At 57.1% G+C, this 26,874-nt stretch overlaps 1 protein-coding gene across 3 annotated transcripts in view; it reads right to left on the bottom strand.

Moving 5' to 3' along the window:
• The window catches only part of SEC14L1 (SEC14 like lipid binding 1), a 41,777-nt gene that overhangs the window by 6,518 nt on the left and 8,385 nt on the right, over positions 1–26,874 (bottom strand). For 2 of the 3 annotated variants that reach the window (XM_054709045.1, XM_054709044.1), the window contains 15 exons: positions 17,516–17,665; positions 17,273–17,404; positions 16,369–16,497; positions 15,022–15,256; positions 13,710–13,819; positions 12,861–13,050; positions 11,801–11,889; positions 10,785–10,855; positions 9,813–9,984; positions 9,419–9,553; positions 7,394–7,528; positions 5,696–5,947; positions 3,858–4,036; positions 3,506–3,607; positions 924–1,896 (listed from right to left, as the gene is read on the bottom strand). In XM_054709045.1, coding sequence (XP_054565020.1) covers positions 1,881–1,896; positions 3,506–3,607; positions 3,858–4,036; positions 5,696–5,947; positions 7,394–7,528; positions 9,419–9,553; positions 9,813–9,984; positions 10,785–10,855; positions 11,801–11,889; positions 12,861–13,050; positions 13,710–13,819; positions 15,022–15,256; positions 16,369–16,497; positions 17,273–17,404; positions 17,516–17,665 — 2,097 coding nt within the window. In that variant the 3' untranslated portion in view covers positions 924–1,880. Of the gene's footprint in view, positions 1–923; positions 1,897–3,505; positions 3,608–3,857; positions 4,037–5,695; positions 5,948–7,393; positions 7,529–9,418; positions 9,554–9,812; positions 9,985–10,784; positions 10,856–11,800; positions 11,890–12,860; positions 13,051–13,709; positions 13,820–15,021; positions 15,257–16,368; positions 16,498–17,272; positions 17,405–17,515; positions 17,666–26,874 lie in introns of those variants that run through there. The other variant, XM_054709046.1, reaches the window with a different exon arrangement.

Below are 26,874 nucleotides of genomic sequence, written 5' to 3'. Positions count from 1 at the left end.
ATGCACACACGTGCCTGTGCTTCTATCCCCATTTCCAAAAGAACATGTGCGCTTTAAGAAAATTCCACACGTGTCTAATTTCATTTCTCAGAAAATCAAAGGGATCGCAGGGCGACCTGGCCACACAGGAGCTGCTTCCTGGGGCTCCTGTCCCTCCCAGCCCCGTCCTCACGACGCTGCGACGCCGGGAAGGGGCTCACGGAGCGGCCGCGCCTGTTTGTTGCTCGAGAACCACCACCGGCAGGAGCTGCTCTGCCCACGTGGCCCCCCACCCTGCAGACCCCGCGGGGAGCTGGGTAGGTGCACACCGGCCCATCGGCCCCGCCCTGCAGCCGCCTGCCGTGAGGAACCACTGTTCTACTAAGGCAGTGGTCGGCAAACTGGTTAGTCACAGAGCCAAAGGTCAACAGGACAACGACTGAAATTTCTTTTGAGAGCCAAATTTTTTAAACTTAAACTTCTTCTAACGCCACTTCTTCAAAATAGACTCACCCAGGCCGTGGTATTTTGTGGAAGAGCCACACTCAAGGGGCCAAAGAGCCGCATGTGGCTGGCGAGCCGCAGTTTGCCGACCACGGTGCTAAAGCAACATCGCATCGGGCCTCGGGCCACATCCGTTGAAGGAGAACTGCAGCAGCCTGCGGCCGGCACTGCAGCCGGTGAAGCGGGGACAGGCGGCCTCGCTCCGGCGTCTGGGACACCGACCTCGCTCAGGGTCGCCCCCTCCGTGTGACTCGGCACGGTTAGCATCGGTAGCAGCTCGTATGTCGAGCCACACTCGACATGTAGTTTCACCGCGGGGGGGGAGGGGGGATTTTTGTCTATTTTTCCAGTATCTTTTCTTGTTTTCATGAGCATGAAAGGACTAGTAAAATGTAAATGCCGTCTCAACTGAGGCCAAAAAAGAAAAAATGAAAAACCGATAACGCATGTGAAATTTATTAGGAAACTAGTACATGATCTTGTTGGAGAATTCAGAGATGGTACACTAACTTCCAGGGGCAGATTATTACCCACTAACTTAGAGCAACGTTTGGATGGAAAGCTCCATATAATCACACCTCACCCTAACAAAACACACAAAGATTGTGTTGTTTGTTCTAACAGAAAAATCAAAGGAGGAAGAGAGACGATTTATATTTGCGAAACATGTGAATGTAAACCAGGTCTTCACGTGGGGGAATGTTTCAAAAAATATCACACCATGAAAAATTATAGAGATTAAAATTACTCTTTGAATGTATCAATAATTTGAAATATAAAAAAATCCAAATAAATAAGTTTGTATGAAAAGAAACTCCAGTTTTTTATTCTACTGCCGCGCTTTGTAAAATCTGGGGTATTTAAAAAATTAAATCCCGAGTAGAATAAAGGAATCGAGAAAAAAGCAAGCGAGTGCAAAGGGTTAAGGACAGGCTCTCCCAGGAGACGTCACAGTAAGAGGAAGACACTTTCTTTAAACAGCTCACATTTATTATCGGTAACAATAAAAAATCTTGTAAAGACTAGCAGTATTGTATTACCAAGAGTGAGGTAATAGGTTTACAAAACATTTACAGAAGGTGATATGCAGACAATGCATTTAGGGAGGAAAGTGGAAACGAAATGGTTAGCGCTGGGGCAGGCAGGGGGACAGCAGCGTGGGAGCGCAGGGCACGGGGAGACGGGACCGCGTCATGGAGCCGGGCGAGGCACGTGCGCGTCTGTGCCCGACCCCTACAAACGCCTTCAACTCTCTGGGTGAGCCGTGCCGCTTCCCAACCAACTTAAAAAGCACACACCCTCAGACTGGGGGGCGGGGGGTGTGTGTGAGTCAGACAGCTCTACCACCATCCCTGGGCTGATGTGCACTGGTGACTGGAGTGTTTTCTTGGCAGCTGTCAGCAAAGTCGCCATCTGAGACGGAGGGAGGGAGGCAGGGAGAGAGAAAGAGAAGAGAGGGAGAGAGGGAGGGAGAGGAGGAGAGGAGAAGAGGGGGAGAGGGAGAGAGAGAAAAGGGACCACCTTCAGGTCCTTATGACTTGGAAGCAGGAGGGCCGACTGGCAGCAGCACTAACCCTGTGCTTTCGGGAAGGAGCTGGGGTGGCCGTGAAGAGCTCCCCTCTCTGGAGGAAACGCCAGTCTCGGGAGCCCAGGACCGCGTCCGTGTGCGGGCGGGCAGGCCAAGCGCCTCCCTGACCAGGCCGGGGGGCTGTGCACGGCTCCCCGTCCTCCCGGCACCCCCTCGGGCCGCACACGTGCCCACAAAGCTCTGCAGCCCCGCGGACGCCCACCTCCGGAGCGGGCCGAAACCCACGCGGCCAGGACGTGCGCGCCACACACGGCGCCGGCGGTGGGTCCCAGCCGCACACCTGCCGCGCCCGCCACAGCACGCCTTCAGCATGAGGCGACCGAGTCGTCCAGGTTCCAAAGTGACTGCTTCCCCCGAAAAAAGCGGAAAACGAGGGCCGACACCAGGCAGACCCATCGTTGTAAACGGGAGTAAGACGACGACGTGGAAGGCAAGCCAAGCTCACAGCGGCGCTGCCCGTGAGAAGCCCGATGCTGGACTAGGTCCTCCCTGCCCAGCCCGCCAGCCCCGGCCATGCCCACACCCACGAGTCACTTCCTGTCACAGGCGCAGGGCCCTACAAGCCCCACGCCACCCCGGAGCGGCCACACCGTGAGCGTGCTGGTTGGCGAAAGTGGACACCGGGCACTTTCAAAACGGCAACTGTGACCGACTGCTCACAGCGCCCCCTGGGGCCCGGGGAGCCTGGGCTCTGCCGCCCTGAGGCTCTGGGGGCGCAGGCGAGCTGCGCCTGGAAGGAGCTGACCCCACGTGCGGGCAGGAAGGGCCAGGCACCAGGAGAGGGAGAGTGCCCGCAGCCCGGGGCCGCACGGGAAGCCCTGCTCTGAGCGTGCCGGCAAAGAGAAAGGAGAGACAATCGTGTTTAATGATGGCGGGTGCCTGGCGTCGCAGGAGCCCGGACCCAGCACCCGCTAGAGAGCCGTGGATCCATCTGGCCCGGAAGCCGGGTGGGGCTCCCACAGCCGCCTCTCAGTCCTTCCAGGATAAGCGGCGTCTGTTCTAAGGAGGCCGCAGGCTGCCGCTTAGTCCGTGACCGGCCGGTGACAGCAGGGAGGTGAGGGCTGCGGTGGGGGACAGTCGCAGCTGCTCCGCGCAGGAGGCCAGATCGCCTCTGAAGGCTGGCGGAGGGATTCGTGGACAGTATGGAGGTGATCCAAACATTTTTTGCATCAACATTGGAGGCAAAGTCTACCTCTTAACTGGCATATAAACTACGCTCCTTCGCGATAGCCCTTGTGCTCGGGGTGATTTTGTGCGCGCTGCATACAAAACCTATGGCTATTGAGTGAGTTAGAGTGGAGCTCCCTGTCCAGAGCCGGGATCAGTGACTACGTTTACCATCTCAGAGCTACCGCTACCTAGGGTGGGGCGAGAGGCTCGGCACTGGCCGCCGGTGGAGCGCTGGCTGTCCGAGGAGAGGCGGCGCGGCACTACCTGGAAGCCATGGAGCTGGAGTGGGACTGGCTGGAGGAGGTGGTGGCGGCGCTCAGCTGGGAGAACCCGCTGTGGCTGGACTCCAGGCTGGTCATGGAGCCTCTGCAAACACACAGCGAGGGCGAGGCGTGAGGCCCGAGCCGCCCGGCTTCCCGCACTGTGCCCTCCTCCCGCCAGGCCTGCTCTCCGCGCCCCCTACTCAGCAGCCCCTTCCTCCCACCAGGGTCCCCAGGACAAGGTTCCCCGCTGCCCTGGACACAGACGACCTCGTGAACCGGTGATGGTCCACGGCCCAGAGCCACCTCTGCCTGCACCGAGCCGCGGCCCTGGGCTCCGCCGCCGCGGGGCGTACCTGAAGTCCTCGGAGCCGATCACCTCGGTGTAGTACATCACTTTACACTTGTGGGAGGAGACCTGCAGGGAGGCCAGCACGTCGTCCACGCGGGGCAGGTTGGTGGCGGCGCACGCGGGCATGCTGTGGAATTTCCACTGCAGGATGTAGAAGCCCGGCCACCGGGTCACGTGGGAGCCCTGGAACGAGCCGGGCAGGATGCTGAGGTCTCCCTCCCAGGCCCCCGCCGCAGGGGGTCTGCCAGAGCCCAGGGAGCGTCCCCAGTCCGCCCGGGTCCAGCGGGGGTCACTGCCCTGCCCGCCGGCATGGGAAGGACCTGCCACTCTGGGTCATCACCAGGGCCGCTGCCAGCCAGGCCTCTGCTAGGGGCTGGGAAGGCCCAAGGGTGACACTGAGTTTGTCTGCCCCGAGGACCCGCCGCAGCCTCAGGGGGAGGAAGGCCAGGACATGAGAGTTCAAGAGGGCCCTTTGCTCAGCCTTGAGGGGGTCAAAGGTCATGTGGACCAGGCAATGCTCTTGCACACACTTCCATGATCTTACTAACGTGTTCTGTGTTAACAGGAAGTCCATCCCAAACCAAATGTCAATCTGTGAAAACACCTCCTCCGTTAATTCTGGAACTGGACCGTGATGTAGCTTAGAAGGCCCATGACTTTTAACTGAAGCAGCTGTTTCCTGGACTCTGACAGGCTCATCCCTAAAACGAATGGCAGCAAAACCACGCATCTGCTCCGAGAGCCCGAAGCACCGAGAACACCTTCTGAGCAGGCACTCAGAGCCGCCGCCGAATCTCACCGAGGAACTGATGGGGCGCCTACATATATAAAAGGCTAAGTGACCGACCGCCCGTCCATCCGACCGTCAACCAGCACATATGATGTGCACCGGCAATTTAAAAATAAACGTTGCTGAAACTGGTTTGGCTCAGTGGATAGAGCGCTGGCCTGTGGACTCAAGGGTCCCAGGTTCGATTCCGGTCAAGGGCATGTACCTTGGTTGCGGGCACATCCTCAGTAGGGGGTGTGCAAGAGGCAACTGATCAATGTTTCTCTCTCATCGATGTTTCTAACTCTCTATCCCTCTCTCTTCCTCTCTGTAAAAAATCAATAAAATATATTTTAAAAATAAATTAAAAAAATAAACGTTGACTCGCGCGTGTGCAACGCATATAAAGCTCTCGCTGGCGCCAACAGCGCACGTGTGTTTCGATCTGTCATTGTCGATCATGAATTTGATCATTCTTGTTGACATTCTGAAGCTGAAAGAAAGTGGCGGCGTTGACAGAATATGTCTGAAGACCAACTACTGGCACAGCTATTGGTCGCTTAGCCCCTTTTATGTGTATAGGTACATTTTAGTAATTTTCTTTCATCTCTGACACTTCTACTGTAGAGAAAGGGCGAAGAGTGATATTAAAATATTTCTTCTATTAACTTCCTTTCAATGTGCACGAATCCGTGCACTGGGCCACTAGTTCTAAATAAACTAGAACACCCAGTAAGACACTTAACAGTCCCCGAAACACTCATTTCTCTCCCTTCACTTAGGGTGACGGAAACACAAGGCACGCAGCCAGGGGCGTGGTGGTGGCGTCCCTGAACCCCAGCTGTGTGCACACAGTGCCTTCCCTCCTCCCGGGCCACCTCTGTGAATCCACTTCCAAAGCAACTCACGCCCTTTAGACGTAGGCCTGAGTCCTCTGCTCTAGGTCATTCTGATCGGACCAGGCCGGACACACCTCTGTGCCCACAGACAGACAGCACTGGCCATGCGGGGCAGGAGCAGGTGACAGCCTCCCCTCAGGACAAACACCGAGCTGGGCATCGCCGACCTATTACCTGCACACTCTCCCCTTCTCTGCAGATGAGCGGCGACTCCACCATGCTGTAGTCCCGGCCCAGCTGCCAGGCCCTGTCGATCAGCTGCACGTTGTTCCCCCCAGGAGACGTGATGCTGTGCGCCCCCAGGGAGTCCTTCTTGGGCGGCTGTGGTGACCTCTTGGAGTGGTAGATGTTGAAGACAATGTCCCCTTTGCACACGTCAAAATCCCACGTGATCACTGAAGAGGCATCCACGATCTGAACGAGGATCTGGAGGAAGGGGACATATATATGCGTCATCCTCAAGGCAGCGAGGGCCCGTGCCCGTTGCCGTGGCTCCCGGGCGCCCAGCAGCTGGGTGCTGGGAGGAGATCCACAGTCAGCCATCGGTTCCCGCTCCGCCTTCACCCTCAGCCCCTGGTGCTGCTCCGTGGCTGGGGCCCTGAGCTGGGCACTTGGTTAGCCAGCCTACAGCCCAGGGCTTCCCAGTACACGATCTTAGACAGCACTCGAAAATACTGGGTCCGGGCTGTGAAAACCCTCTCAACAATACAAAATGGATGTAAGTCAAGGCGGGGTCCAGGGGGTCCAGGGACCGCTCTGGGCTGGGAGCTCAGGGAAGGCCCAGAGCAGGTGGAAGCTAAACCAAGAGCACATGGAGGAGGGAGGACACTCTGGCAGGCGGCCCCTCTGCTCACGGTGGGACAGTGGCAGCCGCGGGGCGGGAGGAGAGAGCCACATGGCATGGGTGGGAGGAGCCCGGGTTGAGTGCCAATCTAAAATCTGCACTTTATGTGGCGCCATAGAAAGCTTCCCAGAAAGGAACGACCAAAGTTAGTCTCAGGAGATTTCCGTGGGGGGTGTGAGAATCAGCAGCAGCTGGGAGGTGGTCTGTTCACTGGAAGCCCCAGCAGAAGCCAGGCCCGCGCCCCTCCCCTGCGCCCCCTCCAATGGCCTCTGCGTGGCGTCTTGGCACTTTGCTGTCGTCAATTGCACCACTGCCCTTCTTGCAGCCAAAACACCACTTTGGACGTTCCTTAACGAGCAGGTCCACAAAGCACGAGGGTCAAGTCTCAGAACAGCGGTGCCCTAACGACTTGCGCCCCACCCCACCCCGGCCCGCCAAGTGGCTCCCAGGGCGAAGCTCTCGGAGATGTGCGCCCCTCAGCTGACAGGCCCCCCTCTCCTGCCCTCACATGGGACACTTAATTCAGCTCGTTTTAGACACATCGCTGTCCTCAGTTTGTGCTTTACTCAATACCCAAAGCGGAAATGAAGCAGGCCCGAGCCAGCAGCCCGCTCTCCGGACGCCACTGGGAGTCCGCGTCCTCTCCTGGCCGGGGGCTCGGAGGGAGATGGCTGGGAGCTGCACCCCGCGGCCTCAGGACAGTGCGTGTGAAGGACAGGACGCTCCTGCCCCACGACGCGACAGCAGAGGGGGAACTGCCCCTCACTCCACTGGGCCAACCAAAATGGGGAAACCCCTTTTAACATAAACAACCAAACCCAGCCAGTAAAACACAAAATGAAACGTGTAATCCTAAACAGACTGACGCCAGGAGTCAACCTCCGAGCGCAAGGGGACCCACCGCAGCTCCCTCGCCGCCGAGGCGCCTGCTCAACCACCGTCTGGAGACCACGCCCCTGCCCTCCGTCCCCTGCGGCTGCGGGAGGACCCTGACCGCCCGGGGGAGGGGCAGCCCCGCCCCGGCGCACCTCGTGCGGGGCTCCTTTGAAGACGCTGGCGGACTGGTAGATGGTCTCGGTCCAGAGCTTGAGGTCCTCGTTCTCCAGCTCCTCCGCAGTCCGGTACAGGGACTTGGGGACCAGCCCGCCCTCCGGCACTTCACACTGCAAAGCAAACACCGGCAAAGCTGAGCAAGCACCGCGTGTTGACCCTGCCGATCGAGGGCCCCCCGCCTGGCAGGCCGCCTCCGCAGCTGCTGGGGAAGCGGGAGCTGGCGGTGCGTGGAGCCCGCAGCTTGGCCACTGACTCCTAGAACTCCGTACACGCCGTCTGGCTGTAAGCCAATGAGAACGAGTGGAAGCCGAGTTACCACGGAACTCGCACTAACGTGTACGGGGTTCTGGACTCAATTACGAGCGCGGGTTTGTGTGCGAATGACGGGTGTTCACACTGCCCGCGGAGGGAAGCGTGGCGTTAGGAAAGGGGTGATCCTCAGCAGCCACAGGCACTCCCTTCGTTTCTGTAATTGCGGTCCAGGTACGTGACCGATGACGGACGCTCCGTGTCCACTGCCCGTCACATGACTGCCGTCACTCAGCCAAAGCCCCTGGCGCACAGCTTCTTGGGAAGGGGGGCTTCGGGGCTGCCTCTCTAGAACAGGCTGCGGGGAATGAAGTGCGTTCGCAAGCTTCCTAGTTCACCTCGACACGACGACTTCATCCCGCAGCTCACAAACCCCGTGCTTCCTGTGAAATCAGCGCTGGGAGGCGACCCCAGGAACAAACATGATGGACACTGTCCTGGCCATGCCGTCTCGTTAGACTTGGCCCGGCCGGGCGGTCACACCCTCTTGTGCAGCAGCAGGGGGGGAGGGCCGCCTCTTGCACACCAGCCCGGACACCAGCAGAGCACGGAGAGGAAGCCCGAGGGCCAGGGTGGGGAGGGTGGGGAGGGTGGGCCCGGTGGGCCCTCCCTCAGCTCCAGGGCCTCCCACCTGAACGCAGCCTGGTGGTCAGGGACACGAGCCTCCACGGGCCGGGAGCTGCCTTCTGCTCCCACGAGCTTCTCACTGGAGCGACCGCCTGAGGGTCCGCCCGTGGAACACAGGTCGCGGGCGGGCTTCTACTGTCTGACCTTGGGGCGAGGTCACGGGCACCGGGAGGTCCGGGCCCTGTAGCGGACGTGCCCCTGCACGGCACTGGGGTGCACCTGCCCTCCCTACGGCAGGACTGCGGAGCTCGGAGGGAATGTGAATGCTGCCTCAATTCCTCTCACCAGCCACAAAGATTTGCCTAGACCCCAACTCATCAGCTCAGCACGTGTGTCGAGCCCAGGTGTACCCACCTGGAAAAGACAACTTTCTCTGCGAGGAAGGATGAGAGCCTTCCTCTAGGGGCCTGACTCCCGGAGCCACGCCCTCTCCGGTCCCCGGGCCTCTGCAGCTGCGGTGCCCTCCCCGCTCACAGGCAGGCGAGCCCCCGGCTGCACGGTCCTCAGGGAATCACACATCCCAACTCCCTCCTCACAGCTCAGGGCACAGACGGGGAGGAGCAACTCAATGCATTAAAAATCCCAAATTACATGAAAGAGTAGGATTTATCCTCTTTAAAATGTCATCCTGATTTACTATCAATGGGCACATCTTTTTGAAAATAACGTTGGTTTTTTTAATAGTGCTTTAAAAAAACACACAGCTCCTCCAAAACCGCTAAGAAATCTGATTCAGAAAGACGAGTACTTTATGATTTCACTCATACGGGGAATCTAATGAACAAAATGAACAGCACCTGACTCACACAAAGCGGAGGAACAGAGCGAGCTGCAATTAGATTAGACTCCGCAGCCAGTTCCCTTTGTGTTCAACAATGAGGAAATGTGCACGTTACCAAAAACTACCTGAGCGGTGGGTCAGAGAGATGGCAGCCCAACATAACAGAAACGGAAACCAATGATCCAAACTAGAATTCTGAAAACCACTTGTGCAGACAGACCCCCGCCCCCCACCCCCCCGCCCCCGTAAGTAGCCGAACGGGCAGGACTTGCCGCGCACGCACCATGCACTCTCCCCCCAGGAAGTCGGGGATGACCTCCCTGTCGATGTAGTCCAGCAGGCCGCCGGGGCCCTGGTAGTCGTTCCCCGCGTAAATGAGGAACTTCCTCCTGGTGTTGTCGTCGATGAACGGGCTGACCTGTGGGTGAGAGAGCCGGCAGTCACCTCTGCGTGGCCATCCGGCTTCCAGAGGCTGAGTGACAACGTGATGCCGTGAGTGGGGAAAGGGAGTCTGACACCCTTTTGTAAGGTCCATGTGCACGGCACGGGGACACCCCGGAGCCCTTTCTTCCCCTCACAACTGGAGAAACGTTATGTCGTGCCCTGACCACGTGTTTTTCTAACCAGCCAGGACCTGGCGGCACAGTCGGGCGGACAGGGAACAGCCTCCAACCCACCAGCGTCCAGAGGACAGGAAACACGCGGGGAGCCCGCAGGATCAGCAGGCGGCCCAGCGTCTCGGGGTAGTTGGCCTCCACCACCTCGATGATGCGCAGCAGGGCCTTGACGCCGGGCCTCCACAGGTGGCGCATGTTCAGTCCCTCCAGGTCCACCAGGCAGGTCCACGAGCTGCGGGGGCGCAGACGCGTTACTCCACAGACGCACACGCGGCAGGCACGCTGGGTCCCACAGCTATCGCTCTTTATTCTTGATATTATAACTTAGTCATTTACACCATTTTCAAGAAATGTCCGTTTTCAGAATGACAGGCTATGCACTAGACTTGTACCTGCTTGTAAAGGCACACGGTCAGCGTGGGCCCCCGCCCTGCACTCCCAGAGCGCCGGTGGCTAACGGGCAATGCCTAGCCCTCGGCCGAACGTGCTCAGCGACCAGCAAGTAGGGCACGAGCTGCGGGGAGCTCTCCGAGTGTCCCGGAGCCGAGCGCTGTCTCGGATCTGAGGCTGCGGCGGGAACCAGCCTTGGAGTCCTACCTTCGGAGCTTCCCTCCGGTGGGCCCTCTGCCCGCACCTGCTCCGCCCTCCATCCCCCATAACTGTTCTACTGGGCCCTCTGCCCGCACCTGCTCCGCCCTCCATTCCCCATAACCGTTCTACTGGACCCTCTGCCCGCACCTGCTCAGCCCTCCATCCCCCATAACCGTCCTACTGGACCCTCTGCCGCACCTGCTCCGCCCTCCATCCCCCATAACCGTTCGCCAGAACTAGCAGTACGATTTAGGAGCACACACTAATTTTTGAAGCTCGCACGCCTCCCCTACCCCACCCCCCAAAATTAAAAACCCAGACTAACCCTAATCGGCAAACCTGGGCTCTCAAGGACCATGCAGGTAACCAGCCTGGCCAAGCCACTGAGGGGTTAGAAACACCACGTCCACCAGCCGAAGGAAGACTCGGCCGCACGCCTACCTGATGGGCCGGCCGAAGACCTTGGTGTTTTCTTCACAGCGTCTCAGCCCTTCCTCGTTGATGGACAGGACCTACGCATGAGAGGCCACGGAAACGCCCGTTAGCCAGGAGGTGACACCGGCATCACTGACACGGCGCACTGGGGTGAGCACGCAAGCCCACGGCGTCTGTTTAGGTTTTCTGACACCCACAGCACGTCCCCGACACGTCTCCCTCTGAAGAGAGTGAGTGCTGTCCTCTGAGGCTAGGGACAGTACCCCGAGTGGGGTCACGGGCGTGCATGCCTGCTGTGGGGGGTACGTGGCCGCCGAGTGGGGGACGACACACCTACCAGCCCAGGGAAAGGGCGGGGTCAGGCGGACCGGAAGCACGGCCAGAGGAACGCCGTTTGGATGACAAACCTACCCCCGTACAAGCGGCCGTCCACACCCCTACGGTCTATCTTTTTGTGCGCATGTGCGTGTGCGTGGATACGCTTGCACGGCCGTATAAGCACACGCAGGCGGGCTGAGCCCACAACAGAGCGCCAGCATTGGGTGTTTTAGGATCACTGGGTTACGATGTGCCTTTTAAAGCTTTGTTTGTTTGATTGAGGGATCGTATTGCTCTCCCCGTAACTGCCCACTGTGGAGGCTGCAGAGGAGGGGCGAGCCGAGCCGGGAGGGGAAGGAGACTGACTAGTTGAGGCAGAAGATGCAGGAGCCCGGGTCGAGGCGGCGCCGGTGGGAAGACCACTGTGAGAGGGCGGGTGAGAGACTCTCGAAAGGAGAGTCAGGGTGGGGGAGGTCAGAGAGGACTCGGACTCGGCGCCCAGTGGCCACCCGAGTGGCTCTGGTGACCTTTGGGTCAATGCTTCCCCGGGAAAAACATTTTTATAACTCCCGTGGCCGCCTTTGACATTTCTCACACGTAATAACAGCTTTTCCTTCCTGATGACAAAAGCGGCACGTGCTTGCTGTGACGGGACGACTGTAAAACCCCAATCCCGCTGTGGCCGGCGCGGGCCGAGCACTTACGTATCTGAGCAGGGCCTCCTCCCCGAGGGCCCTCACCAGGCCTTTGGTGTCCATCTGTCCCAGCCTGAGCACGTAGAGGGGCCGCCCGTCTGCGGGAGGAAGGCAGGCGATTACACGCGGTGCCGTGTGCGGGAGGCCGAAAGGAACGCGCCCTCGTACTCGGGACGAGCTTCAAGCCCTGTCCCACTGAGCAGCAGCTGCTGTGTGTACAGGAGCCCCCACTCTCTTCCCAAAAATGGCAGAAAGGAAACAAAAGCCGCTGACAGAGCAGCTCAGCAGGTGGCGGAAGAGGGGTGCCCCTGGGCACAGGGCTCGGCTCCTCACTTCACTCCGGGCTGAGCAGAGCTCCGCCCCCAGCAGCAGGGCGGCCTCCCCCACAGACAGCTTTCCCAGGAGCAGCCCTGGTTCGTCTTCACTCCACAGGCGGCCGACAACGCCCCGTCAGGGTCTGAGAAAGCCAGCGTCCTTCCCTCCCGCCCGAGAACCAGGTAACAGGACTGTGTAGACACACGCTGGCTCTGCTTCGACAGTGGAGGCCTCGTGGACGGGACCTGGGAGGACTTCGGCACGGGGACAGCCCGGTCCCCAGGAGCCAGCTGCACAGATGGAGACGGCCTGATGGCCCATGTCCCCAGCAGCCACGAGGGCTCACACTCGTCCCTGGTTTAGGTGGCCGCTGGCCTCGGCTTGTTTTTGCTACCTCCCTCCCCCCCCCACCAAAGCTGCCGCTCTCCCTGCTCTGAGGTGGGATCCTGGCTGTGCCCCCAGCACTGTGCTCCTCAAAGCTGCCCTCAGCCTCTGGCTTTACGCCCCAAACTCCATGTAATTCAGAGGAACCAAGGGCCTTGCCCAGGCACCGTGAGGCCTGAGGAGGAAGCACAGCCCGGCCCTGCCTCAGGCTCCGGGGGGTTTCCGGGGACTCAGGAGTGCACGCCGCGTGGTGAATGGGCACCAGTGTGTTCAGGCTGCGGGAGGGGAGGGATGACGCCCTCCAGGGCCCACCCGCCCCATGGGAGGAGGTCTCCCTCTAAGCCCGTCCCGAGCGCACGCCCCTCGCTACCTTTGTCGTGGTGGTGCCAGCCACCCGCGTAGTAGTCCTGCAGGACCTGGGGGGGGTTCCAGGTTTCGAGGATGTAGTCCACCTGGTGCTGCTTGCGCCAGGTCAGCGACTGACACATGATCTCTCTGGCTTTGTCGATATTGAAGTCCCGGGCGCGTAAGAACCGGAGAATATGCTCATCTTTGGGGATCTATGGAGAGAAGAGGTGCTGTAAGCAATGCTGGAAGTTGCTACGGAAAAACCCAAGTTACCAAGGGCAAGACTCTCAAACGCTCACTTCGTATCACGAGTGGGCTGGTGCTGGCTGGTGTGGCTCAGTAGATAGAGCAGCGGCCCACGGGCTGAAGGGTCCAGGTTCAATTCCAGTCAAGGGCATGTACCTTGGTTGCAGGCTCGATCCCCAGCCCAACCAGCCCTGGTCGGGCGCATGCGGGAGGCAACCAGTCATTGTGGCCCTGGGTTCCCTTTCCTAAGTAACGCCAGTGTGACCAGACACACAAGCGTGCCTCTGCACGCTTCCAGACCCCATTAGCATGAGGCTTATTATAAAACCTGGTTCCTTATGAGGCCAAAATTCTACCAAAATCAAAGCTCATTTCTAATCTCTGAACAATTTGTGAACTCCTTCCAAACCTTCTAGACGTGTCACTATTTTCAAGCGAGACCATTCTCTGTAAAACCCGGGAAAAGGGCACCACAGCCCGCCAGGGGACCGGTGCCACGCAGACCCCGATGCACGGCTTTTAGTTGGAAGGGCAGCCCCAGCTGTGGCAGGCGGGACAGTGACTCTGAGCAGCGGTGGGCGGGACCAGGCCCACGGCTCCCCCAGCACACGCGGCCGACTCTCACCTTGCCCTTGTGGGTTTCCTGGAGCCACTGGCGCAGCCGGATCAGGCAGCTCTCCTGCAGCGGAGTCAGGTCGCCCAGATACCTCTTGATGTAGTCTGCGTCCAGCTTGTCTGCAACGGAAGTCACGTGCCATCGGTTACAACCAGCACACCGGAACTCGATGCCACAGGGCCCTGCTCAGTGAAGCTACGGGTGTGTGGTCCAGTCTCAGGACTCAGGGACTCCGCAGGGCTCCAGAGGGCACCCGGCCACCCCAGGATGCCCCGAGGGCAGCCTTAGAAACCCCATCACTGACCCAGCCCAGGTAACGAGCTGGATCTATTCTACCCCCTAGTTGCCAGCAGGTCCCCTCAATTTGCAAAATGTCAGCACTACTCATGGCAGAACAATGGCCATTACAGGTATTCAATGCCTTTTCATTAAAAATTACATAAAGAGAACTTACATGGTCTATAACTATGAAATGAAACAAATGGATCTAAACCTGTTTTAAGCAGAGCTGTGTTCAAGAATACCAGAAATCTTTTTCATGCTAAGTAGCATAAACTGCAAAAATGAGGCAGAAAATGAAGTGCAGCAAAGAAAAATGCACAAGGGGCCAAAGAGGGCGTAGCCCCAAACCAGGGACACACCGCCACCGGCTGAAGCAGCGAAAGGCACAGCTGAGCTCAGAGAATGCAGAGACAGGTAAAGACCAACATCTGACAAGGCTCCCCGGAGGCGGAATTGTCTTGCGTTTTCTTATTTTACAACGGGCTTCACTCTGAGAAATGACAAAGGTGTGTGTGTGTGGGGGGGTGTATGTGCGCACGCACAGTCCCGCTGACGCAGCCTGGAGCCAGCCACGGCTCTGCTGCCAGCCCAGCCACGGACAGCTGTGTGACTCCACGCAGGTTCCTCCGCGGCTCGGTGCCCCCGTGGAGCATTCCCTACCCCCAGGCGCAGGGTGAGAGGGGTGCTCAGGAAGTGCTTAGAACAGCGAGCACAGTGAGCACGAAGCGATGAGCACAGAGCTGTGTTAGCACCGTGAGGTGCTGCCCTGCATCCACTGAGGTGCGATCAGCTAACGTAAGCGGAAGACATTTCTGGTGTCATAACCTCACACAACCTTCCGCCCATTCCAGACAAGACTGAGGGTCATCTGAGAGAACAGCACCATGAAGAGCTGCATAAGCTGGAGGAAGGGGCCTGTGAGAGCTGCGTCTCTTCCTACGTGACGTCTAACGGCCTCCGGGAACTACAAGAGGCAGAGTCACCGGACAGGAAGTGATGGGCAGGGCCCTGGCTAGTGCCGCTCTCAGAATGCACCCACCGTCGGGGGTCCCCGCGGCGGGCTCAGAGGCCCCGCTCGGGCTGCTGAGGGCCTCGCTGCTCAGCCCTTCCTTCTGCGCAGCCTCTGGGGCCACCGAGGCCAGTGATGCTGCTCGTTTCCTGCACGACGCGGCCGTCTCCGCCGAGGGCGCCAGGGGCGGCGGCGTCCAGCGGGGCACGAAGGTGATGCCCTCCTCCTCCAGCTGGTGAAGGTAGTACTCGATTATTTCCTTTCCCTTTAAAACAAAACCAACGTAAGGTGAGCACGCATTCAACATCCAAATCGCTCATCCCTCACAGGCTTTTACAACACTAACAAAAACTGAACTGCTGCAGGATAAAGAGGGGAAGTCAAATGCCTTTGCGTTTTTGTTTTTCACATTTCACTTCCTCTTCTCCAAAGGTCTAGGAAGTGCTATCTAAAGAGACAGAATCTTCATGACTAATTAGAAGCACTGCTTTGCCGCACTTGGACACAATACGTGCTTTGTGTCTCAATCCAAATTCTTTCCAAAGCCCCAAATGAAACAAGCCTTCAAAAGCCCTCAGAACCCCATATGGTACAGTCCAAAACCAAACCTCCACAACAATGAACAGCAGCAAGAGAACGGGAAGGAGCCCCGGCCGGTGGGGCTCAGGGGATAGAGCGTCGGCCTGCAGACTGAAGGGTCCCGGGTTCGATCCCGGCCAAGGGCACATGCCCAGGTTGCGGGCTTGATCCCCAGTGTGGGGCGTGCAGGAGGCAGTCGATCAAAGATTCTCTCGCATCACTGATGTTTCTCTCTCTCTGAAATCAGTAACAGTATGTTTTTCTAAAAACTATATTTAAAAAAAAAGAACGAGAAGGAAAGTTCTTCCATGCAGATGAGCCGACGACCCAAGGCTGGACCCCGAGCGCCTGGGAAGTGCCTCTTCCGGGTGCGCACGTCCAGCCGCAGATCCTGGCGGGCACCGGGGCCGCTGCTGGACGTGAGTGCTCCTGCCTCACCCCAGCTCTCACCTTCCCAGCAAGTCCCAGCCCATGGCCACATGCTCCTGCTCACCTCACTGGCAGCCAGCATTCTGGGCGCCCCAACCTACGCCTCCCACTCCCAGGGATCTAAGGCACGGGGAAGGTCAGAGCAGTTCCCCCAGAGCAGTAGTCGGCAAACTCATTAGTCAACAGAGTAGCAAACCGCGGCTCTCAAGCTGCATGTGGCTCGCGAGCCGCAGTTTGCCGACCACTGCCCCGGAGAAATGGCTGGGACCCCTGAGTACCCCATTCCCAGCCTCCCAGAAAGCCCGCCAGCACCAATCATCCCGGGGATGCCTGCCCCCCCTTTTCCATAAAACTCCAAGACAGACTCACCTTTTTAATGTTGCTGGTATATTGTTTCATTGCAATTTTCTCCACTGTACTTTCAAAACCAAAGAAAGACTTAATATCTAAACTTGCAGACTGTTCAAAACAGGTCCAATCTTCATTTTCAGGGTGAACCTTTAGGTTGAGAAAAAATTACATTAACTAACTGATAACTGAGAATATCATCCGTCTGCCCCTCAATCAACTAGTCAGCATAAGAAAAAACTTGTTTTACTAAATAATGTTATTATCATGAAAGTAGCAGATGGAAAAATTCCAGAGAGGTTCAAAATCACGAAAAGACCAAAATACTATTTCTAAAATATTCAGGGCTGGCGTCATCAGGGAGGGCGGTCAGCAAAGGCTGGAGGAGCGCGGGGGGGGGGGGGGGGGGGGGGGGGCTGCTGGCAGGGGAGCCCCGGGGCAAAGGCCCCTGCGAGGCCGTGTACGGCGCAGACGGCAGACCGGCAGACGGAGCGGGGCTGTGCACGAGGCAGGCGGGCCGCAGAGGTCCGACCTCTGAGTGCCAAGCCAAGTCCCTGCTGGGTCTGTGCCGCGTCACGTGATCTGACACACTGTCGGTGGGTGGCTCGGGACTCAGGGCTGTTTCTATAGGAGGGTGGGGAGGAGCGGGAGACCCAGGGGGTTATTCTAACGATCTGGGAGGGAAAGTTCTGGAAACGGTGGTCAGCGTGAAGCTGTAGGGCACTCAATGCACTCGGCGCCACTCGGCGGTCCCAGTGTCGTGAGTCTTCGTAGACATCTGAAGGCGGAGGGGGCCAGCACAGCAAACTCACACACAGGCCGAGGCAGCACTGCCGCCTCCTCTCTGAGTAACCCACACCTGCCCGCCGCCCACCCGCGAGAGGGGCCCTCAGCCCAGGGCGCTGGGAAAGCGCCGGCGACTCACGGTGTAGCAGCAGTGCTCCTTAATGATGACCCGGTTGGCGAACGTCTCGTTGTGGGCCTCAATGTGCAGAGTGCGCTCCCGGGAGTTCAGTGAGTTTTTCTGGACGAAATACACGTAGTCAACGCCCGCGATCTTGAAAGAGAAGCAGAGAGAAGGGTGCGTTAGCGCCGCCCCGTCGCAGCAGCAGCAGCAGCCGGGGTGCGCACGCTCCCCTCAGGGCTGGGGCCTCCGGGCCTCGCTCACCTTTTTCAGCAGCCGGGGGGCGTCTATGTCCAGTTTGCAGCGTCTCTCTATGATGTGAATGGCCCCGTCCTCGCTCCTGAACTCATTCACAGTGTCACTGTCCACAAACATCGGGATCAGCGGGCACGTGGGAAACCTCCTTTCGTAGGCCTGGGGCGTTGGAGAAAGAGGGTGAGGAGGTGGCACAGACACGCTCCCGAGGAAAGCCCTCTTCCTGAGGCATCGGCGCGGCCGCGGCTTCCCGTCTCCAGCTCCCGAGAGGCACTCTCTGGGTTTGCTCTTCAGGGCCCGGAAGGCTCGACCCGGTAGAGGCCAATTCTCCCACGTGGACACAGAAATGTCACAAGATTCCTCCAAATCCCAGCTAGGTTTTTATCTGTAGCTCCCCAAATCAACGGGAGGGTGGCTGGACGCGGTCCTCAGGCTCACTGTCTAAGCCACAGCGAGGCAGACCGGTGGGGCTGACGGAGAGACAGACACCCAGCTCAACGGACAGAGCGGACAGCCATAAACTAACCCCCACGAACAGGCCCGAATGCCTCTGACAAAGGTGCACAGCCATCCAACGGAGGAGGATGAGCCTTCCCACCAACCACCGGAGGAGCGGCACCCCGTAGGCGAGAAATGGGCCTCCACCGAAACCCCGTCAAATTGTACCATCAACTCAAAATGGATCACAGGTTTCCGTATGTGTGTGTGTGTGTGTGTGTGTGTGTGTTCTTCTGTTTTTCTTTTTTGTAAAAATATATTTCTTTATTATTTAAGAGAGGAAGGGGGAGAGAGAGAGAGAGAAACACCAATGATGAGAGAGAATCACTGATAGGCTGCCTTCTGCACAGCCCCTACTGGGGATCAAGCCCTGCAACCCAGGCATGTGCCCTTGGCTGGAATCGAACCTGGGACCCTTCAGTCCGCAGGCAGACACTCTATCCACTGAGCCAAACCGGGAAGGGCTGTTTTTGTTTTTAATCCTCACCCAAGGATATTTTCCCATTGATCTTTTAGAGAGGGCAGAAGAGAGAGGGAAAGACAGAGAAACATCAATGTGAGGGCCCAGGGCTGGAGAGGAGCCTGCAACCAAGGTATGTGCCCTTGACCGGAATCGAACCCGGGATCCTTTGGTCCTTAGGCCGACGCTCTATCCACTGAGCCAAACCGGCTAGGGCAAAATGGATCACAGATTTAAACATTCTTGTAACATTCTTGAAATGACCAAATTATAGGAACAGAGAACATACTGGTGGCTGCCAGGGAGAAGGCGGGAGAGGAGGGCGCCGAGCTTCTCCGGATGCCTCCATGGGGGTGGGGAGAGCGCGGCCGCTCCATCTTCCTGCTTGTGAACAATGCTAGCGTGCTGTGAACCTACAATTATCTTGGAACAAACTATTGAATTAAAGGAAGACTTGCTATATATATAACTCACCCGCACTCCTAGGAAACGCTCACAGGTACCGGACCAGTTTACTCGGCGCCACCGTGCAGGCCACGGAACGACCGCGCACGGGTTTCTGGCAGCCGGCAACCTGGCTGCGTACCTGAAGCTCCCCTACTTCACGCCCCGTCTGGGCCTCCCCGAGGCGCCCCGTCCCTCTCACGCCTCCTACCCCCGCACCGCAAGAGCGGCCTCGTTTCCAAATGTCTCCCTTCCACCGATTCTCTGCGATGTCACCAGGTCGTCTCCTAACCACGCGCACGTTTAGGAAATCCAGAAAAGGCCAAACACAGCAGCTCTCCCAGGAGGGACGTGGCAGAGGGAGAAATGTCCTTGGCGTCTCCTCTTAAGGGAACGTGCCTGTGAGAGAGCGCTGTGGCCCTGTGCTCAGCCTGTGTGTGCAACTCAGCAAGCGCTTCCACTGCAAACTAGACGGCCTCCGCCCCCTGCCCCCGGGGAGCTGCCTTCTGGTAACTCGCTGCCTCCCACCTTCTTCGCCCACTCGTCGTCTTTCAAAAGGGGTTCTGAACCTGCAGTTTGGGAGCTTGGCAACAGTGCCTTCAGCTTTTTCGTCAACCTCTGAATGCAACTCTGACATTAAAAGCTCGTACTGTGCGAAAGAAAACCATATTTTAGCGAAGACATTTTAACTTGAGAATTAATGAGCTTAATATTGCATCCTGCCAGGAAAACCCATATAAAAGAAACTCCATTTAAAGAACCTTCCTTGCCGAAACCGGTTTGGCTCAGTGGATAGAGCGTCAGCCTGCGGACTCAAGGGTCCCAGGTTCGATTCCGGTCAAGGGCATGTGCCTTGGTTGCGGGCACATCCCCAGTGGGGGGTGTGCAGGAGGCAGCTGATCGATGTTTCTCTCTCATCGATGTTTCTAGCTCTCTATCCCTCTCTCTTCCTCTCTGTAAAAAATCAATAAAATATATTTAAAAAAAAAAAAAATAAAGAACCTTCCTTTAAATTGAACTACATTCCCATCCAATTTAGCCAACCAGCTAGGCCGGCTGATTTCCATATACCCACTTGGATATCTATGGCACTGGGCCAGGCTGTAGACTCATTTATAAGCAATTCTGGTTTTGCTCTGGAAAATCCATACATGAAAACACGAACTATGCCTTAAGTCTCTCTTAGAAGTTGCCAGTGGCTCAAAAAAAACACACCAAACAAACAAAAACAACCAAAATACAACATATCAAGAAAATGTGGTAAATTGACCAAAGTCCCTCAGAGTTAAAATTCTGTAATTCATTCACGATCAAAATTACAGATCATGCCTAGCCAGTGTGGCTGAGCGGACAGAGTGTCGGCCTGCGGACTGAAGGGTCCCGGGTTCAATTTTGGTCAAGGGCACATGCCCAGGTTGCTGGCTCAATCCCCAGTAGGGGGGATTCAAGAGGCAGCCAATCAATGATTCTCTCTCATCATGGATGTTTCTCTCTCTCTCTCTATCTCTCTCTCTCTCTCTCTCCCCTCCTCTCTGAAATCAATAAAAAGACATTTTAAACGATTACAGATGGGTACCGAGGGCGCGCCGTGTGCAGACACTGTGCTGGTTCGAGAGAACGCACAAGTGGAAGGCAGGCATGGCTGTCTAGACAAGACGTCAACACCGTTCTCTGTGGGACAGGGAAAAGCAGACCGAGGCGGCGGGAACCTTCTAGAACTGGCTGACGAGAAAACTGCTCAAGACCTCGGGGCCATCACTGGGTGCTGGCGCTGCCGAAGGCCTGCTGAGGAAGGGCGTCCTCCCGGGGCCCTGGGGAGCGGGGCAGGGGGCTGTCCTGGTGGAGGAACCTGAGCAAAACCGAACAGAGCAAAGCGGGGCGAGCTCCAGGGAAGCCGCCCAGACCGTCCAAGGACGCGGCTTACCGGGATGCCGGCTGGAGCCGAAGCCGCTCCATGAACAGCTTCGGGCACCAGGGTCCGCTGCGGAAACACGGAGCATGTGCGCCCCAAGGCTCAATCTGGATGCTAGAGTGACAGCCCCCGGCGACCAGGCCCTGGCGCTCAGGTTACCCCATTCAGTGCTCCGTGGGCTCGATCCCACCTCCTCTCAGAGAAACTTCGATGCGGTCCACTCCTAAACTGAGGTCCCAATTCATGCTATTTTTGAACAAATGTGTTCATGAGCTATTTATAAAAATTAAAATGTGTAAATCTGAGCCCTTTAAAGGGACAGTTATAACCTAGTTAGTCACGATAAGCCTTATTCATCCCAATACCCCCTGACAACCCGTCAGACCGGCCATGTGCACACCAGCACGAGACCAGGAGCAAACGAGGCCCCGGTTCCAGGCAGACCTCCGCGGCCCGCCAGCGCGACGGGAGAGGCTGACGGCGCGCCTTCTAGAGCAGCCCCTTCAGACGGGCAGGCACGGCCTCGCGGTGACCTCAGACCCGCCGGGGCGGCGGCCCTCAGGCTGCTTCTGTCTGGAAGACGATCGCTGGTGCCACGTCTGCCTGGTGCGAGGAAGCTGCCTGAGCACTGCCACGGCTGCTCCACCCAGAGGTTCCCACACTTCAGCCCTCAGTCCCGTGTTCAGGGTGCGCCAGGGCCACAGAAATGGACTTTATATTACACTGAGGTGCCGGCACTCTGAAAAGCACCTGCGTCCACAGTGACCCGCTGAGACAGTAAGACCCCTGAGCTGAGGGGTGTGCTCTCTCGGCCTCATCCGTGAGGACGTGCCCCTCTGGGCACTGATGTCCCGTTCCCTGGTGCCCACTCATCCTCAAGCCCAGCTGCACAAACACAGGACACCCCGCCCCCGGCACACAGCGACGCATCGGTGCGGTGGCACGGAGCGGGGGCTGCACGGGGTCGGCAATGCCGAGTGCCACCGTGTTTCCGCGGGGCTCGGGCGCCTCGGGACGCAGCGCTCTGCACCGTGCGCCGGAATCCAGAAACCCCTCTGCCTGAGATGCATCCTTCAACCCTCCGCAAGCGCCCAGCCACCCCACGCACTCCGCTGGCACCTTCCTGCTGGACCCAAGGGCCGGCGGTCAGGAGCTGCCGACCTCTGCACGAGGCCTTTAGAACCCGAGCGGTGGGGGAGTCTTCTGTAAGGAAGGGCAGCGGTGAGCATTTCCGCTTTGTGGCCGGGTCACGTCTGCCTTCACAGCACAGGGGCAGCCCCAGAAACCCCGTGAGCCAACGAGAAAGCTGGGCCAGCCCGCTAGCACCGTCTTCGTGCACACGGACACGTGAACTACACACACTTCGCTCGTGACTGCCTGAATGTCCCCAACCGTCAGATGGAGAGGCCGCTTTACCCCGAGCCCAACCCAGGCAGCGGCACGGTGTCCTCTCCTGATCCAACAGATGAACCGCAACCGGTTCCACGGAATTATTTCCTCACAGAAATGCAAGTTATTTCAGATGCCAACCAGTCAAAACTGTGAGGCACGAAACCCTTAAATGAAACAGAAAGAATCCCACAGCCCACGGACTGTCACTGAATAGATTTGTATGTAACTACACTGTTCTCCATTATACAGCGGGGACCCCACCTGCACCTTAGACACAAACTGGGCCGTGGACATGTGCCCCAAAAGGAAGTGGGAGGAGGGGACGAGAGCTTGACGGCAAGCAGGGAGGAGAGCGCCCACTCTTCCACTCAGCGAGCAGATGGCTCCTGCGCCATCGCGTCTAAACTGGCAGCTATTTAAATTTAGTTAAAGGAACAATTAAAATTCCGTGCCTTAGCGTCACTGGCTACACTTCAAGTTCAAAAAGGAGCTCTGATATTCTCGACTGGCTCCCAAGGAATAACCTGGTTCTGTAACCAACATTCTGACCCGACAGCCACACACGGTCGTCTAACTCCTGTCCTCAGAAGAACGTCGCGGGCCTGGCTGCCGGGCAGATGCCCTGAACGTGGCTTAAGATAAATTCTTCTAAAACCCAGAGTCGCTGATCCTTACGGATAAACTAATTACACGGCAGGAGTTTCAAGTCTGTTTTAGCCACAGGCTCTGCTGTTTAAAACCTTCTGTCTATATGCAGAATAGAAGGCTGCACCCGGTTAGAAACTTCCGGCAAAGTAAACCTGTAAAATAGCAAGCAGGCTCTCAGCTCCCCGCGGCCTACAGCTAACTTACGGGGAAGCACGTGTTACGTTCCCAAGGCAGCTCCCCGAGGGCAAGGCTCTCGGAAGACCTTCCGGAGGCAGCAGGGCCACCATCAGGCCACAGGCCCCCACTCTGCCTCTGGGACCCCCCACCCCAACTCCCTTCCTGCTCAACTCTCCCCAACTTCATCTACTTAACCCTCCCTGTCTTGGTTCTAAGATTCACAGATCTAGGTTCGTTCTCTGCCTGGAATATAACGTTAGTCACTGCTTTTCTTTCCTTTTTTTCCCGACAGCCTGAAAAGTACCTCTTTATTTTCTGGTTTACATATATTAATACAGATTTAAAATAAATTATAGGCTTTACTCGATTCTAACAGATCCAAAATCTTAGAAAAGTACTATGAAATAAGAAAAGTATTACCTTTTTAAAAATGGCAATGTTTTCTGCTTCAATATATATAAATGAACATATCATAGTATGTCCGGCCAACAGAACGCTCGTTAGCAATACAATGTAATGAACTATTTATTCATGCACACATGAGTGAATCCAAGATAACTATGGTGAATCAAAGATTAGGCAAAGAAAAAAAGTATATGATTCTATTTCTATAAAATTCTAGGAGAAACTAACGTATACCAACAGCCAATCAATGGTTGCCTGGGGGCAGAGGTATGTTGGGAGTGGGTAGGAAAAAGTACAAGGCAGGCCGAAACCGGTTTGGCTCAGTGGATAGAGCATCGGCCTGCGGACTCAAGGGTCCCAGGTTCGATTCCGGTCAAGGGCATGTACCTTGGTTGCGGGCACATCCCCAGTGGGGGGGTGTGCAAGAGGCAGCTGATCGATGTTTCTCTCTCATCGATGTTTCTGACTCTCTATCCCTCTCTCTTCCTCTCTGTAAAAAATCAATAAAATATATTAAAAAAAAAAAAGAAGAAAGAAATAAAGGTGGAAAACTACTGCCAAAACCACCACTGGTGATTCTTTAAAAAAAAAAAAAGTACAAGGCAGCATTTTGGGGGTGGCCCTGGCCAGTGTGAATCAGTGGTCAGAACACCAGCCTACGTACTGATTCCGGTCAAGGGCACATACTTGGGTTGCAGGTTTGATCCCTGGGGCACGTGCGGGAGGCAACCAATCGATGTGTCTCTCTCATATCGATGTTTCTCCCTCTCTCCCTCTCCCTCTCCCTACCCTCTGCCTCCCTTCCACTGTCTCCAAAAATCAAGGAAAAAACATCCTCAGGTGAGGATTAGAACAACCAAGTGGCCACTGTTCCATGTTGCACATGGACGTCTCAGAGGTGACAGGGGCAGGTGCTGGGTAGAGACGCTGCCAGCGAACAGCCAGGAGCGAGACGGCGACGCAGACACAGCGACGGGGACCTTCCTAACGCGGACAGCTTTAGAAAGGAGCTGTTTCATTTCATCTTTTCTACTCTACTTGGAAAATGCACCCCAAAAATGCATGTGTTCACCAGACGAAAGTGATAATTATATTCCCTGTAGCCCTAAAAACACAAGATGAGGCTTTTGTTGGAAACCGGTTATTTTGTTTATTATTAGCAACTTTTAAAAAAAGGAAGTGGTTGTAAATAATATCATACAGGTCTCTTTGCTTCTAGAAGGAAAGGAAAAGGAGGTAAAGACAGAAATGGCCTTGTTCCAATGGGGCATTAAGAGTAAACTGTCCCTTTGTAACAGGAAGGAAACACAGAAACGCACGGCCTGGCTGTTGTGTAACTGCCGCCTGGGAGCACACCACATGCCCTGCAGGTAGCCGCGAGCCGGAAGGCTGCTGGGGGGGGGGGGTGACGAGGCGTCCTCGTCCTCGGAAAAGGTTAGGTTACAGGCAGCCCTGCCAGGCTCAGGGCTCAGGGCATTAACCTTTTCCACAGAAGAGGAAACAATGCACTCGGAAGGGGAAGAGCTCCCGTCAGGAAACGAATCAACGCTCAGCTCCGTCCTGGTCTGAAAGGACGTAAACACCTGCCTGGTTCCCACAGTCCTGGGGGCGCAGCCACTGTTCCCAGGACAAAGCCGCTCCGTCACCCCGTCCAGTTCTCACCAGAGCTGCGGCCGCACAGCCTGGCCAGTCCCAGCGCAGAGCTCCTCCGGCTTCCCTCGTGCCTCCCTCCCCCTCCAGTGCCAGTGTTCCCCAGCGTCGTAGTTGTCCGCCCATCCACAACGCGCCCCCCACACCCCCCCCCGTCCTGGAACCCTGTCACTTAGGCCAGTGGTCGGCAAGCCGCGGCTCACGAGCCACATGCGGCTCTTTGGCCCCTTGAGTGTGGCTCTTCCACAAAATACCACGGCCTGGGCGAGTCTATTTTGAAGAAGTGGCGTTAGAAGAAGTTTAAGTTTAAAAAATGTGGCTCTCAAAAGAAATTTCAATCGTTGTGCTGCTGATATTTGGCTCTGCGGACTAATGAGTTTGCCGACCACCGACTTAGGCTAAGACCCAGCCAGGTGCAGAGCAGCGCCACGGGAGAGCCTGCGCATCAACAGGCCTCGACTTGAATGCCAGGGCCACCACCACCCACTCGTGGGCCACCGAGGATGGAGTCTGGGGAAGTCTACTCCCCGCAGGGCACCAGGTCAGCGATCAGGGGCAGGGAGGCGGGAGACAACGGGGAGGGTTTGGAAGGACTGCAGCGGCCTGCGGAGCTAGGGAAGCCCGGGCTGGGTGCTGCTGGCTGCCTGGCACGAGCGGGTTTGTCTGGAGGTGGGCGGCTGCGGATGGGCTGTGCAGACCCACGGGCAGCTCAGGGCTGTGGGACCCGGGCAGTCTGCACCGAGAGCAGGTGAGGCAGCCAGGCGAGGCCGGCCCTGGCCAGCCACTGAAGCTGTCTCCTCATCTGTCAGCAGCTAAGAAAGCTTCCAGTCCTGGAGATGTGAGGGGCAGCGTGTGACCAGTGAGCCATTCTGTACCGTGCATTCACTGTCAAGTTGCTAAGAGTAACAGTAACTTAAAAGTTACCATCACAAGAAAAAAAAAGTGCAACTCCGTGGGGTGATGGATGTTAACTACATTTGTGGCGCTCATTTCACATCAACGCATCACGCTGCACACCTCACACTGATCCGACGTGGTCTGGGGACTGTATCGGGACAGCGAGGGGGGGGGAAGCCTGCCCAGAGCCAGCGTGATGGGAAACGGGACACGGGCTCAGCAGCGCTCCAGGGACGCTGGTCCTGCTCCTCCGACCTTCAGATGTTCTCGAAGGTTTCCTAACCGGTGGCTCCTCAGCAGGACCCGTCACCAGGGTCCCGGCCACCAGGCCTCCCACTGGACTGCACGCTGGACGAGAGCAGAGCCCACAGAGGTGGCGGCTGCCCCTGCACTGGGCCCAGCCCAGCCCAGTCCTCCCGGAGGCGGGGCTCTGAAGGCAGAACCTGTCAGAACCATCTCCCGCCCGGTGACACCAGCCCTCATCGGCCACCTGTGTGCATGGCTAACGTTCTCAAATCCAGTTGCTTTCAAAGTTCTAAACTGTTAAAGACAGGACACAGCAGTATTTGCAAAGTGCTCTCAAATCTCCTTCATGGAAAGCAGCAGGACCCGGAGAATGGAAAACACAGCGAGGCTTCTCCCGCCTTCTCCACTGTGGGCGACAGAGCGGGCAGAAGGCCGCACCGTTACTCCCACAGATCTGTCAGACCCAGCGGGGGAAACAGACACCCCTCTCTCAGCCTCCCCATCCAAACTCAGTGACAGCACTTAAGGCTATCACTCCTGATCCGCTGTAAGGAGGGAGGCCAGAAAACAGCTGAGCCGACCAGCCGCTCAAGAGAAGCAGAGACAGTAACACAAGAACCTTTATCTCTCCCCGACCTC

Source organism: Eptesicus fuscus, chromosome 20 (genome assembly GCF_027574615.1).
Source record: "Eptesicus fuscus isolate TK198812 chromosome 20, DD_ASM_mEF_20220401, whole genome shotgun sequence".
Taxonomy (NCBI): Eukaryota; Metazoa; Chordata; class Mammalia; order Chiroptera; family Vespertilionidae; genus Eptesicus; species Eptesicus fuscus.
The sequence above is the reverse complement of the archived record's forward strand: the minus strand, read 5'-3'. Positions and strand labels throughout refer to the sequence as shown.